The sequence below is a fragment of the Mustela erminea genome, chromosome 1 (genome assembly GCF_009829155.1).
Source record: "Mustela erminea isolate mMusErm1 chromosome 1, mMusErm1.Pri, whole genome shotgun sequence".
Taxonomy (NCBI): domain Eukaryota; kingdom Metazoa; phylum Chordata; class Mammalia; order Carnivora; family Mustelidae; genus Mustela; species Mustela erminea.
The window spans coordinates 25,470,529-25,489,941 of record NC_045614.1 but is presented as its reverse complement, the minus strand read 5'-3'; the positions used below and the strand labels follow the sequence as shown (position 1 = coordinate 25,489,941).

At 35.7% G+C, this 19,413-nt stretch overlaps 1 protein-coding gene across 5 annotated transcripts in view; it reads left to right on the top strand.

Annotated features, from left to right (window-relative positions):
- Positions 1–19,413, top strand: part of TASOR (transcription activation suppressor) — a 53,955-nt gene that overhangs the window by 8,916 nt on the left and 25,626 nt on the right. For all 5 annotated transcript variants that reach the window (XM_032322787.1, XM_032322780.1, XM_032322807.1 and 2 more), the window contains exons 3-11: positions 954–1,046; positions 1,707–1,779; positions 2,273–2,364; positions 2,816–2,977; positions 5,284–5,408; positions 7,103–7,134; positions 7,882–7,987; positions 8,792–8,895; positions 8,975–9,078. In XM_032322787.1, coding sequence (XP_032178678.1) covers positions 954–1,046; positions 1,707–1,779; positions 2,273–2,364; positions 2,816–2,977; positions 5,284–5,408; positions 7,103–7,134; positions 7,882–7,987; positions 8,792–8,895; positions 8,975–9,078 — 891 coding nt within the window. The remainder of the gene's footprint in view (positions 1–953; positions 1,047–1,706; positions 1,780–2,272; positions 2,365–2,815; positions 2,978–5,283; positions 5,409–7,102; positions 7,135–7,881; positions 7,988–8,791; positions 8,896–8,974; positions 9,079–19,413) is intronic.

The following is a 19,413-nucleotide window of genomic DNA, read 5'->3' as shown; positions in this document are numbered from 1 at the left end:
ATCTGAAGTTACTGGCTCCCCCAAGAAAATTAAAACCTTGATAGTTTGTTGTGGTTTCATGGTATGATAGGGGTTATTTATTAATTTTAAATGAAAATTTACTCTAATGATAGATTAATCATATTACTGAACATCAGTAATGGCCTGAATACTGCATATAAATCTGTTAGATGTGAGCTCCATAGTTTGAAATATGTATCTGTTTCCGTGTATCTAAAAGTCAAAGTCAGTTTTGGGTGACTTGCAGTTTAGTTGTACTTAGACAAAGTCGCTTTTTTTATCCTGGCAATACATACGGAGCTTGTCTTACATAGTTGGCATTGAGGCTATAATTATACAGAAATGAAACCTTTTCCATGTTCTAATTGAGTTTATAGTCCAAAAGTTGGTCATTCAGCAGAGATCTATTAAATCACCTACTGTATGCAGTTCATCATGTTAAGTAAACTGAGAGATCCAAAGGTAACTAAAACATGAACTTAAAAATTTGTGGGAAATGGGGTGCTTGGGTGGCTCAGTGGGTTAAAGCCTCTGCCTTCAGCTCAGGTCATGATCCCAGGGTCCTGGGATCAAGCCCCACATAGGGCTCTCTGCTCAGCAGGGAGCCTTCTTCCCCCTTTCTCTGCCTACTTGTGATCTCTTTCTCTCTGTCAAATAAATAAATAAAATCTTTAAAAAAAAAAATCTGTGGGAGATTTGGAATGTGGTAAAATTTTAATAGAAATTTAGTTAAAATTGATAAACATTAGATGCTTATTTGATTATTATGAGGTAAAGAGCTAGTTAGAATGAGGAAAAAATTGAAGCACAGAAATCACAAGGAGAGAAAACACAATTCTACTTTGGATTATATTTGGATTTCTTAGGAATAAAATTACTGAAGCTCTTAGCTTGAAAGACATAATCACATACTAAGGAGTTAAATCTAAATTTATAGATTTAATTTTGTTTAGTTCACAGAAAAGCGAAGAGAACTGAAGTTTGATGGTCGTTTAGATAAAGAACTTTCAGAATCCTATGCATTTCTTATGGTTGATCGATACCAGGTAAGTGAACTTGTAAACGATTTGAAGATGTTTCCCTTGTAAGTTACTAGTTTTGCAATGTAAGAATACGCTTGATAATTATAAACTGGTATTTTATAAGTTAGTATAAATGATATGATGTGTAAATGGAAGAAATGATTTAGTAGGCAAGGATATTTCATTGTCATGTGATTTACTTTCAAATGTGCTTTTGCTTTAAATTTGCTTTTCAGATGCTCTGACCAAACCTGTTTTCTTTTCTTAGGATGTGCTTGATAATGAATAAACTTCCCTTTATTAAAATAGATTATCTTCTATATTGTTATATGTGTTGGGAACCATTTTTTTCTCCTTCAGTTGAAGATGTTTAGATGGAATTTTTATTTAAATATTTTGCCAGTTCTAATTCTCTCTAAAAGGGAAGTTTATATATGTGAGTGGCATGAATTTTGACTATCTGTCACACCTAGTATAAACGAAAATGGATTCTAGCTATGGTTACATTGGAAGCATAAGCCAGTTTCGCATTGATATTTAGTTATAAACTGTCATCTATATAAAATTCCTTAATGTAGAACCTACATAGTTTAGAAGCTTGGGTTTTATTTAGAGCAAGTTTACAAATTATCTTTTCATGTTTTTAATGTAATGATTGTGAGATGAACTGTTTTGTTTATTTAGGTCCAAAGCATATGTGAAAAAGGATTACAGGTGGGCCAGTCCAGAATAACAATTCTTGGCAGTCCTTCCATGGGTAATCTTTTTTTTTTTTTTTTCCCCATTTATCTACTATTAAGTTGCCACTTGAACATACATTATTTAATTTTGCTGCATTCCTGAAAATTAAATTCATGTATGCCTTGTTGTGTTCCTAGAAGAGGATAGTTTCAGATTCTATAATGTAAAACTAGTTTTGCCCTTTGTTTCTGATTTTGCATACTTCAATTGATCAAAAATTACCTCTTTTTTTTTTTTTTTTTTCTTAAAGTCAGTCTAGTCCTGGTAATTTGAGAAATTTGGGTTTTGTTTGGTTTTTTCTGTTTCTTTTTGTTTTTGCTTTTTTCTGGTTCTTTTTGTTTTTGCTTTTTCTGTCTTTGTTAAATATCAGCTGTCTTTACTGTCATTATTATTTTTTTTTAATATGTCATACCTTTTATCTTTCATCATTAGGTTAAAACCGGAATTTGTGTGTGCGTATGTGTATGTGTGCCCTTATTCAAATTCTTTAATTTTTCCCTCTTTGCTAGGTATCTATCTTTCTAGGTATGCTGATTTATTACAAGCTAATCCTTTGGAAGCTGGGGCAGTGGGCGATGTTGTTATTTTTAAAATAATGAAGGTAATTTTAACATTTACATTTTATATATCAAGGACAACATTTGATTTGGATTTTAGTTGGCCCTGTGTTTAGTAGGAGTTAGATTAAATTCAGAGCTTGCTTAGTTTAATATATTTTTGAGAGTGGTTTGCCATTTTTGATCTATTTGATTTCCCTTCCAAAGAAAAGAATGAAAAGAGTCATATGCTGGTAATGTCACTTAGGCTAGTGAATGGTGTTGTAAATAAAATTTTTATTTCCTTGTTAAGCAAATTCAAACAGCACCTTTTTTTTCATGGTTGTCTTTTTTACTGCTTCAACATTGATAAAAGGTGTTGAGTGTTACCAGGTATTAAAGGAAAGAACTGTTGTCATAGGTGATCTATGTTTTATAATGTTATATATATAGTCAATAATTAAGTTTAGGTCTTAAACTTTAAGTCTTAAACTTAAAAGGTTTTGTCTATTTTAGGGTAAAATAAAGAGTATATATGACCCCATGGGTGTAAAAAGTTTGGAATCTATATTAAATAAAAGTGCTTTGGACCCAACACCAAAGCATGAATGTCATGTGTCAAAGAATGCCAATAGAATTACATCGCTTTTGGCTTACAGAGCCTATGAGCTTACTCAGGTAGGTACCTGGTTTTATTTCAGTGTTCTGACTTCATATCTGTAACCAAATCCTTTAAATCGTTTCCCTTTCTATACCTTCTGCCACCACATCAGTTTAACCTCTGGTTTCCATATAATACTACCAGAGTGTCTCTCATTACTCTTTGTTCAGCTGTTTTCAAAACAGCTCAGAAACATACTATGGCTTCCTAGACTTACAGAGTAATACTGAGATTCTTAGTCTCCTTCTTCGAACTTGCATTTGTATGATCGTTGTCCTCAAACACCTCATTTCATTTTGAAGCCTTGGCTTCTCTTGGCCTAAATTCTGGCCTAGAAAGATCTGCCTAATAAAATCCCCTTAAAAATTCAAGGGGTAAAGTTGAAGCCCCTTGAATTACTTAATTCATGTCATTTTATACTATTGATTTGATAGGTGTTATTTATTTTAATTTACATTTTTCTAAGATGCAAACTTAGAATTAAATTTTATGCTTTACTCAGATATAATTGATATACAGTAAAAAAGTGTATTTGCCAAATTATAGTCATTATATTTTTATATGATTTTTGACTACAGTAGTCCTCCCGCGGCCCTTGTCCTCAGGGATACTTTCTGAGGCTCCCTGGTGGTTCTGAGGCTCCCTGGTGGATGCCTGACACTGTGGATAGTACTGAACTCTGTATATATTGTGTTTTTCCCATGCCTGCATACTTATGATAAAGTTTAATTATAAATTAAGTGCACAGTAAGAGATTAATCCAATAATAATAAATTAGACAGTTAAGCTACAAAATTACTGTGGGTCTCTCTCTCTAAAAATCTCATTGTGCTATATTCACCCTTGTGATGATGTGAGATGATATGCCTGTGTGATGAGATGAAGTGTGGTGAATGATACAGGCAGTAGGTACTAGCCATAGTGTTAGGCTGCTGTGACCTCCTGACTGTCAAAGGGAGGAACATCTGCTTTCTGGACTGTGGTTGACCACAGAAGCTGAAACTGGAAGGTGAAACTGCATGTATGGGAGAGGCTACTGTATAAAGTAACGAAGGTTATTTTTTTTTTAACAAATGTATAAAAATGTATATAGCCAAATGAATTGTGTGGGAAAAGAGTGGTACACTAACACCTCTGGAGATGCTCTTTTTTTTCTTTCTTTAATCTTCACTTTATTTATGTAAAATAAAATTTGTTCTTTTTTTTTAAACACTCAGTTGTAAGTGAAACTTTTTTTAATTGAAGTATAATTTACTCTTTTCGAAGACTGAATGGACAAGACATAATGTTGGGGGCTTTTAGCAAAATTGTATTCATCAGAGTCATCTGGGCTGGCTCATTTGATTTTACTTTTTGGACAGTAGTTGCAGAATGCAGAAGCTTTTAAATAGGTTTTTTCTAACAGAACTTGTAAACTAGCTTGATGTTTCCAAAAATTTTCAGGCATTTTTAGAGCAGCAACAATATTATGATAATCAGTAGTTTCCCAAGGGAATGACTTTGAAGGACAATGCTTTGTTTGTAAAACTAGGACTTTATTTTTTAATGAAAATCACTAGTCTGCAAGTCACAAAACCCTAATGAATATTGTGAATAGGTGTAGGGGAGAAGTAGATGGGTAGTAAGAAGAGAATTAGCTGCCTTTGTCACCTGTGTTCATAATCTCTTCCACCTCCTCTTTGCTGCTTGGTCTGCAGTTGGAACCAAGAATATGTTTTTCTTTTGAAATAATGAACAGGGGTACCTTGGTGGCTCATATCTGTCTTGGCTCAGGTCTTGATCAAGCCCCCATCATGTTCCTTGCTTATTATTAGCAGGGAATCTGCTTTTCTCCCTCTGCCTCTCCCACCCACCCAGCTTGTGCTTTCTCTCTTGCTCATTCTCTCACTCAAATAAATAAATCTTAAAAATAATGAACAAAATGCTAGATTTGGATGAGATTGTGTCCTTTGTTAGCATTTTACTTTTTTGCATCAAATAGACTTTTCTGGGCTGACTTGGGAGTTTACAAATGTCCATTTGTAACATTTTTATGAGGGGATTTGTTGCACATTCCCAGCAGTCAGCTTTTCAGAAGTAAGCTTTTAGAGTACCCATTAGTGCATCTAAGATACATAAGATAGAGAAGTAGAATATTTTATATCATAAAATGAATATGAAGTACAGATTATTTTTAAAAAATTGACAAGCAGTGCTTAAAGACAGTTTCTGTTAGAGGTACTTTTAAATGGTGTTATATTTCTCAAAAGTCAGGCAAATAAAGATTCTCCTGTGTACATCTTGCCTTCTTACAGAAGTTAATTTTGCATTTTCTTATTTTTAGTATTATTTTTATGAGTATAGCTTTGATGAACTCAGGCGAAGACCAAGACATGTGTGTCCATATGCGGTTGTGTCTTTTACTTACAAAGATGATATACAAACTCCAAAGTTTGTGCCTTCATCAAGGTAAGACTTAGGAGTTTTTTGGATCATCCCGAATATTATTTTACGTGTTCTGCCTTGCTAAATTAGGAAGAACTCTTCGTTTTCTCCCATTTTTTTTCTTACCTTGCAATTAATTAGATGCATGAGTGTTCATGATGACTTTTAAAAGGTCAGTGTGAAGAACATAATTTATATGGAAATACAAACTAAAATTTACTTAACTCTCACCAGTTAATCCTTTTTCTCTTGATACTGAAATTTTGCATAGTTGAGTAAAATGTAGTTTTTAAAAGTGAAATTTTGTGTATTAGCTCTCCTAGAAATGGGGAGCTTCTATAAAAGATACTCTAATTCCACCTCAGACAATTAAAAATCAAACGTTTACTAAGGAGTCTAGGCATTGGTAATTTTTAAACTTCTAGGTGATTGATTTTTATTGAATTGAGTACCACTCGTGATTTCTTGTAAGCTCTAATGTAAAGTGATCAAATATAAAAGTTTCCATATTTTTTTTCCCCATATGGTGATTCCAGAAAATGTTGGTAAAATTGATACTATTAATATAAAAGGACTGTTTTAAAAAGCCACATTTCATGAAATACATACATTTTTGAGGTCAGTCCTTTCATTTGTTTTCCAGATCAAATCATGTGTTCATTTAGGTTGGAGATCCAACACATTTTTTCATGTCAGCAAATAACCCTGGTAACCATCCATCCATAGCCATAAGTAGCACTTCGTATGATACCAGACATTTGTGATTTTTCATTTTTTCTCGTGGCTCTATATTTATGATTTCCATGATATATTTACATTAGTGCCTTTACAGTAGTAATCTTTAAAAGGCACCCAGCCTTAATTATGAGGTCATACCTCCAGGAATAGTAATTTTCTTTGCTGTTTCTTTGAGTCCATCCTTTGATCTCTGTATCATTAAAAATGAGCATTGATTGAACTCATTGCTGTATGTTGAATGCTGCCATGAATGCTTCTGCTGCAGGATCTCTGCATTTGCTCTTCTCTTTTCCCAATTCATGGCATCATTTACATTTAACACTTTATCAGATCTCTCCTTAAAGGTGACCTACCAGTAAGGTCTTCCATGATTTTTTATTTTTAACCCCATAGCCTTAGTTTCTTTCTCCTTTTCTTCCATGTGCACTTAAAGCCATTGTCATCTGGTAAACTATTTGATTTTGTGATTGTTATCTGTTCTCCTCATGAAATTGTAAACTCTGTGAAGGTAGGGGCTTTGTTCATCCTGGTAATCCTGTTACCTAGAACTGTGCCTGGTAAGTAATAGGCGCTTAGTAAATATTTATTGACTAGGTTTACTATTTAATATTTAATTTAATAATAAACATTTAATAATAAATAGGTTTAAATATATATTGAGGCTATCTTCAAATATCATTGCTAAAATAAAGTAAATTACAGAGACTTTAATGGACTTTGATGAATGTTTTTGGAAAAAATACCCCATATAAATTGGGACGATATGGTAATTTAAGACAAGTAATTGATCTTCCATGTAGGTTTGGATCTGTTAAATGTTGTAATAAGTAGTTAATATGTTCTTCCTACTTGGATGAAGGGCTTAATTTTCTTGTACATTATACCATTAAAAATAGCACTATGTCAAGGTCCTGAATGTTAACTTTTCTTGTTACTGATGAATAATGTTTTTCTTTTTTTGTTTTTTAATTTGTTTATAGAGCTAACAGTTTCAATGCAGATAGAAACACAGGTAAGATTCTTTTATTTTCTTTAGTTTTGTAAATTGAAAAAATAAGTACATATGGTAAAAAATTAGTGTTTTGTTTTATTTTTATAATGAACAAAAATCTGGAACGTCAAAGGAGGTGAGGCCGTGTTATGATGTAGCTTCAACATTTGGTTGTTCAAGCATAAGGTCTCTCTAGAAGCTGCTGATACTGTCAATAGATCAAAGGATTTTAGTACTTTGATAAATGTAAAAAATGAAACAAGCTTCACAACCTCAGCTTTTTAAAATACTGTATTTATCAGAGGTTTAGGATTTATAAGACCTAAAGAAGATGAAAGCAATACTGACATTTTCTGTCATCAAGTTTCTCCACAATGAAAAGAGAGTGAATAGAGGTATGAGATGTTACAGGAATTCATGTAGTTGACTGGATTTAATATAGTCTCCTTAGGGAGAAATAAGAGGGCAGTAAACATATTGTCTTTGCTCTTCAACTTTCTGATAAGACATTTGGACAAATAGATTTGTTGTTTTTTGCAGCTGGAATAACACTGCAAGGGTAAAGATACTGAAACAAAAATCCCAATATTTGAATTCTCTTGTAAATAGAAATGTCATGGGTGTTTTTTGTCCATTTTGTTTTTCGTTGTTGTTGCTGCTGTTCTACTTAAACGTTGTTTCTAGATGTGTTTCCCTTATTTCTGTCTAGGAAACATGTATTTGCTTCTGGGCTGCTAGTGGCTGAATTGTGTTACTCTTTTTATTTAGATAAATTTAACTACACCTTGTGGAAAGGACAGCTTTTAAATAAAGGAAAGCTTTTGTGTTATATTTCTCTGAGGTCAGCCACTCGTGCTTTTTTGCCTATCAAGCTGTAAGTATGTTATTTTATAAGAAAATAGCAATTAATGGTTGCTCATTATTAAGTTTCTTCTTTTGCTTTTTATTCTTTTATTTAAACTTTACTTTGATCCAAAAGAATATAAATGTCAATTTGTTTTTTATAAAAATCGGCAACTTGGGAGACTTAGTTGGCAAAGTGAGCCCTCTACTTTTCTGTCTAGGTTTGAGAGTTGGCTAAATAGTCAGACACATTTATGGCATAAAACTTTTTCTGAGTGATTTTAAATTTTGAAAGTGATTTTTTTCAGAGTTGTTTCCTAATTAGATATATTTTTCATTATAGTATTTGAATATGATAGACTTAAAAGTTATCAGTTCTTTGTTGGAAACTGCTTTGATATGGTGAGTTGTTAAAATTTACAGACTGTTTTCATTCCTGTGCAGCATATACATTGGAATAGAAAGGTCTAGAATGATCTTTGCTACATCCCAGTGAATATTATGGGCCTTCGTGGATGTTTGAAGATTACTTTAACAGTTCGTACTTGAATTATCTTTAGTAAAAGGACAGCATTTTATCCTTTTTGGTTTAATAAAATTGGGGTATAGAATTAGCTTCTTGCTTAAAGATGGAAGGTTGGTGATATTGCCAGGCTTTTTTCCTATTTCTGTATATATCTGGATTTTCCATATCAAATCCTCTTTAGAATCAGCTATGATATTAAGAAGTATGCTCTGCTTTACACCAAGAGCCTTGTGGGGAAGGGGAAGGAAATAACATTACTAGAGTTAAACATACAGGTAAGGCAAACATGTCTTTTCAATTTCTTTTCAGCCCTGAGAAGTTAGATGTTGAAACAGTTATGAGTATTGATCATCTGAAGCAGAAAATTCCTCCAGCACTGTTTTATAAGGAAACATACTTAGGTCCAAGTGAAGGTAAGTAATTGAATTTTATTAAAATATGTAAAAAACAGATTTGATTTGAGTATTTACTATGTATTTTTTCTTATGACAGTTTTGAAGAATGGAATGTATTGCAGCCTTTATGAAGTTGTAGAAAAAACAAGAATTGGAAGTAACATGGAGAGTTTACTACAAAAACTAGAGAAAGAAAAACTTGTGAGTGAATGTTTTAAATGTTCCTCATTCTCCCTTAGAGATAAGTTATTGAATAAATGATCATATTATTTCAGTTTATTTCATTTTGCACTCTGAAAGTACCAAATAAGGTTTCTGTCTTTATTGCTTCTATTCAGCAACAGTTTTTATTCTGGCCTTTAGTAGCCTGTTACTTTAGCCGTGATGCTAGACCTTCTGCAAGCCAGTGTTCCCCCTGAAGTGTCTTTAACTGTATTTTGTGATTGTGACAACAAATACTTATGAATACCATTTTCTTATGCAGAATGTATACTTCAGTAAAAAAATGAGACTATTCTCTGGATGACACAGTGATAAATGGAGTTCCTCCAATAGATATGGTTTGTTTTCAATACAGACAGTCCTGTATTTGAAGATTCAGATAAAAACAAGATGCTTGTGAGGTTGAAAAGAGATAAAGGAACAACACTAGAGTAGTGAGAGAAAGTGGTAAGACATGAGGCTAGAAAAGTGTGTAGGGGCTGTGTCCTGCAGCGTTATGTAGGCAGTGTTCAAGTGATTGGAAATTTAGATGTAACCCTAAGAGCAATTGGGTGTTTTTTTTTTTTTTTTTTTAAATACTTATTTATTGACACAGAGAGAGAGAGATCACAAGTAAGCACAGAGGCAGTCAGAGAGAGACAGGGAAGCAGCCTCCCTGCTGTGCAGGGAGCCCAACGTAGGACTCGATTGCAAGACCCTGTGATCATGACCTGAGCCGAAAGCAGAGACTTAACCCACTGAGCCACCCAGGCACCCCAGCAATTGGGTTTTAAAGGGAGTAGCATGAAGTTTTGATTGTGTGTGCAACATGATCACATCTGTGTTTTGGAAATTTATCTGGTTACTCTGTAGAGAACTAACTGAAGAGGGGAGATGAGGCATTATATTAGAGGGTGATAGTGGGTTGGAGGAGAAAGATAAGAATGATGATATAAGAGACTGATTTAAGGGATATTTGCTAGATAATACTTAAACAGATACCAATTTTACTGAGTTGAGATACACAGATTAGGTCAGACATCAGTTGTGATGGGTTCAGGAAGGAACAGAAAATTCATGCTATTATGCATAGTTTAGCTGAAGAGAGAAGAGGTAGTTACAGAGGAGAGAAAGGGGCTCATGTTCACATGTTGATGGGACATTTCAGTAGAGTGGGGAAGTTTTTTTGCTACCTAGAGAGACAGGGAAGCAGCCTCTCTGCTTATGCTACCTAGTAAGGTATGCTACCTAGTAAGTTTTTCAGCAGTTGACTTCCTTTTACTCCTCACTTTGTTGAGAGAGGGGCTCATGTTCACATGTTGATGGGACATTGCAGTAGAGTGGGGAAGTTTTTTTGCTACCTAGAGAGACAGGGAAGCAGCCTCCCTGCTTATGCTACCTACTAAGGTATGCTACCTAGTAAGTTTTTCAGCAGTTGACTTCCTTTTACTCCTCACTTTGTTGAGCCTCAATTTCCAGGTAGTCAAATGGAGGTTAGTATCAATGATTTTCAAAACTTACAGTTGCATTTTTAATGGCTTTGTAGAATTTCATTGTTTACATATATGTTTATGGGTGGGAGAGAGTCAAATTATATGCAAAACTTAGAGGCAGAGATTATACACTTATGAATTGGTGGACACCTAACAATAACTTTTTTTTAGATTTTATTTATCTGAAGGACAGAGAGAGAGCGTGTGAAAACACAAGCAGGGGGATGGGCAGAGGGAGAGGGAGAAGTAGGGTCTCCCCGAGCAAGGAGCCGGGGGTGGGGGGTGGGGGGTGTGGGGCTCCATCCAAGAACTCTGGACTCGTAATGTGAGCTGAAGGCAGATGCTTAACTGAGCCACCCAGGCACCCCTAACATAATAACTTTTTGACTAAACAGCTAGAAATCTTCAGGCTAGGCATCTTACATACACATGCACATTTGCTACATATGGATATACTTTTGTATTTACATTTCTTGTTTTGTTTTGAAATACAGCTGTTCCTCCTCATCAAAATCTGTTTAATTCCAGAGTTCAGGAAGTGAAAGTTTAGATGGTAGGTTAGGATATGGTGAGATATCCAAATCTCTTTGGTTCTTGCATTTCAGAGAATGAGTATTGAGTCTTGACAGTGAGGAGTTTATCAGAGAATTACAGTATCTGTTCCATTTCTAGTAGTGAAAATCAGGATAGGAAGATACTGGTATTTTATTCTTTACCTGAGCAAATATTATACTAGGTTCTTGGAGGACTGGGTTTTCCCAGAATTAAGAAATAAAGATTCTGTAGCTTAGAGGGCATGAATGTTCCACAAAGATACACTACCTGAATCTAATGGACCCTGGGTATTTTGTGGAGTTATACCTTTTCCTACAAACCTCTGTGGAAATTATTCTAATTACAGCTACTTTCTTCATAGTTCTAATGATGGTGGAAGATGCATTGAGGACTGTTGGGTTCTCAGTAATTTTATCTTGAGTATGTGCACAGTATTATCGATCAGAGATTTAATGCATACCTCACAATAATAGATTTATTAGTCTTCCTTTGCCCTCATCCTTAACCTTAGGGCAACCCAAGGAAAGACAGGTCTGTTATCCTAGGCAAGTAGCTGGACATTCCACAGGCCAAGGACAAGGAAAATGGTTTTTCTTTGCTTATTAAAGGAAGAGGCTACTATCTCCCTCCCCTTCTGGAAAGTTCTCCTTGAAAACGTAATGGGGGCACCTGGATGGCTCAGTGGGTTAAAGCTTCTGCCTTGGGCTCAGGTCATGATCCCAGGGTTCTGGGATCAAGCCCCACATCAGGCTCTCTGCTCAGCTGGAAGCCTACTTCCCCTCCACTCTCTGCCTGCCTCTCTGCCTACTTGTCATCTCTCTCTGTCAAATCTTTAAAAAAAAAAAAAAAGGTAAAGAAAATGTAATGAATATTAACTCCAACCCTGCAGTAAATAAATAAAATCTTGAAAGACCCTGGAGCCGCACCCAAGAATCAAACAGCACGCCTCCACTGGATGCAAACTGCAAGAGGTTTATTGGTTACACAGGCGCCTGCGGACGCATCAGCCTTTGTGGGCTGAGCGCGCCGGGCTAAGTTGGGGAGCAGATTATATAGGGCAAGGTTGGGGTGGCGGGAAGCGAGTTTACAGAAGCAGATGCTTGGTTACAGGGATCTGATTGGTTAACTTAAATCAAGCATTGTCAGGCACTGTGTTCAAGGCAAGGACATAACGGTTTGTTCTGGCAGGAAGCGGTGGCGGGAAGCGATCCTACAGAAGCAGGTATGCATGGTTACAGGAGTCTAATTGATTAATTTGATTCAGGCATGATTGGGCGTTGGGGTCAGGGCGTTCTGGCGGTTCCTTGGGACAGCACTCTGGAAAGTCCCGGTACATTTCGTTTCTCATTTGTCTTTCCTTTTGACAGACCAGGTGACCACAGACAATGTTTTGCCATCAGGCTATGGGGACAATAGGTTGCTAAAACAAGCCTTTACCAAGGAGGAAGGGGATCTTTCAATCTCTTCATGAGCGGCTTAGCCTTCTGGGACTAAAGACATCTCCAAGTTTCTGGGACTCCTTCATCATTGAAATATTAATACCTAAGTCTTCCTGGCACGTTGGGGCTTAACATAGGAATTAATCTGTTCTGTAACCTCTTGGCCCCCTTGTGTACTCATTTTGCACTCTCAGGGAGATAAAGGAAATTTAATTATCCTTTTCTCTCAGAGCAGTTACTTAGGTAACTGACTACAGATCTAATTCTGAAAATATGTGAGGAGTAAAATATTTCTGGGGGAATGAAAGCAAACATTCCCTATCTTTATATTTACTTTTCTGTGTATTCGAAGGCTAGTTTTGATAGAGGAGCACTGAAAAATCTAGGGAAATTTTATTTTCTCACAGGGAGATTTATAATGTAAGTAAAATTAAATTGAGCTCTCTTTTGGTAGGGGTAAGTTAATAATTTTTTTAAAAAATATTTTATTTATTTATTTGACAGAGAGAGAGGGGTCACAAGTAGGAAGAGAGGTAGGCAGAGAGAGAGGGGGAAGCAGGCTCCCCACTGAGTAGCGAGCCTGATGCAGACCTCCATCCCAGGACCCTGAGATCATTACCCAAGCCGAAGGCAGAGGTTCAACCCACTAAGCCACCCAGGCGCCCAAGTTAATAATTCTTAAAGCTAACAATATAAAGGAAAATGATGGATGTTCCTAAATTTGAATGTTATTTCTGATGTGAACATTCTATATATTTCCTGGTGTACATGTACAAGAATATTTTTCTCTTGGGTATATATTTTTATTATCTCTAAGTAGAATTATTGAATCTTAACATAAACACATGACTGGCTTTACAAGATAATGCGATACTGTTTTAAGTATACCAATTTATATCCCCTACTATGAGCAAGTTCTCCTTAATTCACGCAGTCACTGATAAAGTCAGACTGTAGCAAAATCTATAAAAGTTGTGTAGTTATAACTATAGTTGTAGTTACAACTATATTGTACTGTGATTTTAGCCAGTATTTTCCTGAGATACGAGTCGATCATCCTTTTATAAATTTATTTTAGTGTTCACTTGCCTGTTTTTCCTTTGGGTGGCTTATGTTTTCTTACTAATTTGAGGAATTTTGTATATATTTTGGGTACTAATACTGAGGTACGTGTGCTAGAATGTTTTTTTTTTCTTAAGCTACTTGCCTCTTTATTCATGGTTGGTTTTTTGAAGAACAGATGTTCTTTATCTAATTAAATTTATCTGCCTGAGTTTTAAGCACTGTTTGTGAAATCTTTCCCTGTTTAAGAAATCTTTCCGTACCCCTAGATTTTACAGATATTGCCCTAAGTTTTCTTGTGAATGTGTTACGATTTTGCCTCTGTGGGTTTATTTATTTTGGGGGGGGCATGATATAATTTAGGAATCCGACTTCACTTTGATGAGTAACAAGTATGAATAACAAGTTGTTCTGAACCATTTATTGAATAGTCTCACCTTTCTCCACTAAGAAGCCTTGATAGGAGGTAGAGCCAACTGCCCCACTTTTTTCATCCTTTTTAGGAGTGTTTTGCTATATGACCTTCAGCTTTTTTCAAAAATTTAAGTTTCAACTTTGCTTTTTAAAAAAAAATTTTAGAATCAGCTTCAAGGTTCCTCCTCCTAAACCCTCTTCTCCCCCCACCAAAAAACCCCTACTGGGATTTTTTAATTGGAATTTTATCAAATCTGTAGATCACATTTGACAGAATAGATGTCTTTTGTGATACTGTCTTACCCATGAACAAGATTATCTCTTCATTCCTTTAGGGTATTCTTTTTTTTTTTTTTTTTTAAGATTTTATTTATTTATTTGACAGAGATCACAAGTAGGCCAAGAGGCAGGCAGAGAGAAGAAGGGAAGCAGGCTCCCTGCTGAGCAGAGAGCCAGATGCTGGGCTGGATGGGCTTGATCCCAGGACCCTGGGATCATGAACCAAGCCGAAGGCAGAAGCTTTAACCCACTGAGCCACCCAGGTGCCCCTTTAGGGTATTCTTTTAATAGAGTTTTATAATTTTCTGGGTACACATCTTGCTTAGTTTTTGTTCAGTTTATCCCTGGGCATCTTGCTGTTGTTTGATGCCATTATGAACAGTATTTTCCATTTCACTACATTTTCTGTTCTGTATTTAAAAATGTAATTGATGCAGGGCGCATGGGTGGCTCAGTGGGTTAAAGCCTCTCCCTTCAGCTCAGGTCATGATCTCAGGGTCCTGGGATCAAGCTCTGCATTGGGCTCTCTGCTTGGCAGGGAGCCTGCTCCCCCCGGCCTCCACCGCCTGCCTCTCTGACTACTTGTGATCTCTGTCAAATAAATAAATAAAATCTTTAAAAAAAAAATGTAATTGATGGGGTGCCTGGGTGTCTCAGTGGGTTAAACCTCTGCCTTTGGTTCAGGTCATGATCTCAGGGTCTTGGGTTCGAGCCCCACATCAGGCTGTCTGCTCAGTGGGGAGCCTGCTTCTTCCTCTCTTCCCTGTCTCTCTGCCTACTTGTGATCTCTGTCAAATAAAAAAATCTTTTAAAAAATGTAATTGATATTTATATATTGATTTTGTTAGATCAGTGTGTGAAATTTGAATAATTTGTTCTTTTTTTTTTTTTTTAAAGATTTTATTTATTTATTTGACACACAGAGAGATCACAAGTAGGCAGAGGCAGGCGGCGGGGGGGGGGGGGGGGGCAGGCTCCCTGCTGAGCAGAGAGCCTGATGTGGGGCTTGATCCCAGGACCCTGGGATCATGACTTGAGCTGAAGGCAGAGCCTTAACCCACTGACCACCCAGGCATCCTTATTTTGTTCTTTTTTATACATTATTTGGGATTGCTGTATAGACTTTATCATCTGAGAACTACATTGTTGTATTTTTTTCCTCTCCTTTCCTTTAGCTTTTTTATTTCTTTTTCTTATATTACTGTGTAATCTAGGCTCTCTAGTACTACAATGTTGAATAAAAGTGGTGGTTATAGGCATTCTCTTACCTTTTTGAACATGTCTAACATCAGTCACTAGGTAGGAAGTTTGCAGTAGGTTTTTCACAAATCTCTTCATTAGTTTAAAAATTTTCTTCATTTTAACCATAATGGGTTTTTAATTTATTGAATGCTCTGGGAGGGCCTTTATCAAGATTTTAACATGGTATATTAGTGTATTAGGGTCCTCCAGAGGAATAGAACTTGTAGGATGTACACATACAGAAAAAGATTTATTATAAAGAATTGGCTCACACAGTTATGGAGGCTAAAAAGTTCCAAGATTTGCAGTCAGCAAGCTGGAGATTCAGGGGAGTTTATATGTTAAACTCATCCAAAAATACTCAGAAATAGCTGGAATAAAGTTTGACCAAATATTTGGACACCCTGTGGTCTCGTCAAGTTGACACATAAAATGAACCATCACGTGTAGAATTTATCCTGTAGACTTATAAGATGAATTATATTTTATCTTTTTCCAGTATTAAACTGTATTTGTTTTGCTGGTTAAGAACACCAACTCGAGGGGCACCTGGGTTGCTCAGTTGGTTAAGGGTCCAACTCTTGATCTTGGCTTAGGTCTTGATCTCATGGTCATGATGAGTTTGAGCCCCACCAGGGTGGAGTGGAGCCTACCTTTAAATAAAAACAAAAAACTATCAGCTCCACTTTTTTTCTTTATGAAATGTGTGGTTTGGTCTGTGAATGTTCTCTAAATTTTTATCTGTGATGATGAGTGAGTTTTAACGTGCAAACTTTCTTTCTCATATTGTCCTTGTCTGGGTTTTGTATCCATATTCTGCTAGTTTCTTAGATTTGATTTAAGTAGTATTCCTCATTTTGCAAGAGATGGATGTATAAATGATTAAAATGATACATTCTTTGGATGTTTTCTACCACTTAACTGCAAAACTTGTCATTTATGGATGACTTTAAAGTAATGATTCAGTTTAATAATTGAACTTTTCAGGCTTTCTGTTTTTCCTTGGTTAAGTTTGAACATATGGTTTTGTTTGGTTTTTAGGAATTTGTCCATTTCTTGTGTTTTTGTGTTTATTGTGATAGTCATTTATATAGCTTCTTATTAATAGCTGTTATGAGCGTTATTATATGGTAATTTCATTTTGCTTTCCTCGTTTAGTCACTTTCACCAGAGGTTTATTTATTTTATTGGTCTCAAATTATGGTTTTAACCTTCTATTGTATCTTTGTTTTATCTTTTACTAATTTTAGTTTTATTAACTTCTACTTTTGGAGGGTTCATTTTATTATTTCTGCCTTCTTTGGAAGTTGGGAAAATGGTCATTGGATTTTGAGTTCCAACAACTGTTTTAGTTGCATTCCACAACTTCTAATGTGTAGAGTTTTCATAATTGTTCTGTTCTAAATATTTCTTGGTTTCCATTGTGATTCCTTTTTTGACACATGACACAGAGGATGTTTTTAAATTTCCAAATATTATACTTTTTTAATTTGATCCTGTTAGAATAGGTGGTGATTATTGGAAATTTATTGATACTTGATCTAAAACTCACTTTGTGGTCAATTTTTGAACATGTCCTCTTGGTAGATTTGCTGCCCCCCCCCCCGCCAAAAAACCCCATGTATTCCTTAATTGTTAGATCCTGGGTGCATAATTCTGGGTTGACAGCTATTTTCTCTTAGCACTTTAGCTATATTACAGTATCTTCTGGTTTCTATTTTTGTTGAGAGGTCAGTTCTTAGTCTAATTACTATTCTTTTGTAAGTTATCTTTTTTCTGGTTGCTTTTTATCTTCATCTTTGGTGTTTTGCAATTACATGTCTGGGTGTAGATTTCTTATTTATCTAGCTGGTGTATATTCTTTTGTATCTGGATTTACATATTCATTTCTGTAATACAGTTAGGTATTATCTGGCTATATTTGTCCTTCATTCTGTTTAGACTGTCTGTAGGACCCTAGAGCACCATATGTCAGGTTTTTTCATTTTGTACTTGGTATTTTTTATTTTCTTTTGTGTTTTGTATTCACTTGTTTCTGTGTGCTGCATTCTGAGTAATTTCATCATAGCTGTTTTCTAGTTTACAAATTCTGTCTTTAGCTGTGTCTAATTTGTTGTTTAATTCATTCATTGAGTGTTTAATTTCACATATTTTTGATTTCCGAAAGTTATATTTGATTATTCTTGATCTGCCTGGTCTTTTTTTTTTTTTTTAATAGATAGATTCTTGTTAATTTTTTAGGAATACTTCCTGAGTACCTGTCATGTGCCAGGCACTGTTATAGGAGGTGGAGGTGTTACATTCTGATGTTCCTTGGTATTTTTTTATTGAAAGGAGCTTCACTGTTTTAGTCTTTTTTTTTTTTTTTTTTTTTAAAACATCTAATTTATTTGTTTCAGGGGTACGGGTCTGTGATTCATCAGTCCTATGCAGTTCACAGCACTCACCCTCTCCGGTGTCCATCACCCAGCCACCTCATCTCCCTACCCCCTTCCCCTCCAGCAACCCTCGGTTTGTTTCTTGAGAAGAGTCTCTTATGGTTTGTCTCCCTCTCTGGTTTTGTCTTGTTTCATTTTTCCCTCCTTTTTTCCTATGATCCTCTGTCTTATTTCTCAGATTCCTCATATCAGTGAGATCATATGATAATTGTCTTTCTCTGATTAACTTATGTCACGTAGCACAATAGCCTCTAGTTCTATCCATGTCTTTGCAAATGGCAAGATTTCCTTTTTGATGGCTGCATAATATTCCTTTTTGTTTGTTTGTTGTGTGTGTGTTTATGCACACCCCACATCTTTTTTTTTTTAAGATTTTATTTATTTATTTGACAGGCAGAGAGAGCAAGAGGAGGAAGCAGGCTCCCTGCGAAGCAGAGAGCCCGATGTGGGGCTCGATCCCCAGGACCCTGGGATCATGACCTGAGCCAAAAGGCAGAGGTTTTAACCCACTGAGCCACCTAGGTGCCCCAAGTATCACATCTTCTTTATCCATTCATCTGTTGATGGGCATCTAGGCTCTTTCTGTAGTTTGGCTATTGTGGATATTGCTGCTATATGTTTTAGCCATTTTTAAGTGTACACTTTTTTAGTGATTTTTAGTGGATTCACAGTGTTGTGCAACCATCACAACTATCTGTTTTCAGAACATTTTGTTCACCCCAGAAAGAAACCTCATACCCATTAAGCATACGCTCCGCATTTGTTCTCCAGTCCCTAATAACAATGAATCTACTTCTTTCTTTATGGATTTGTCTGTTCTAGATACTTTATGTAAGTGGAATCATGCAGTATGTGCCTGGCTTCTTTCACTTAGCATATTTTTTTTAAGATTTGTATATTTAAGAGGAGGAGGGGCAGAGAGAGAATCTTCACATAGACTCCCCACTGAGCATGGAGGGCCCACATGGGGCTCAGTCTCAAGACCCATGGGATCATGACCTCAGCCAAAACCAAGAGTCAGTTACTCAACTGACTCAGTCACACAGGCATCCCTCTTAGCATAATACTTTTAAGGTTCATCCCATGTTGTAGCACATATCAGTACTAAATTCCTTTTCATGGCTGAACAGTATTTCCTTGTATGGATAATACCACATTTTGTCCATTTATCAGTTGTTTCCATTCTTCTTTATAAATAGCTGCTATGAACATTTGTACCAGTTTTTATGTGAACATGTTTTCAGTTCTTCAAGTTATTTCTGTAAGCAGCTCATAACCTGTTTTATATATTACATCTGAAATTCCAGTTGAAATCCTGGGGTGTTGGAATCTGTTGTTTCTGCTAAATCTCAGTTAGTGTGGCTTATTTCCTCCTAGGTTGTGAGCTTACTGTTTTATATTTTTAACATATTT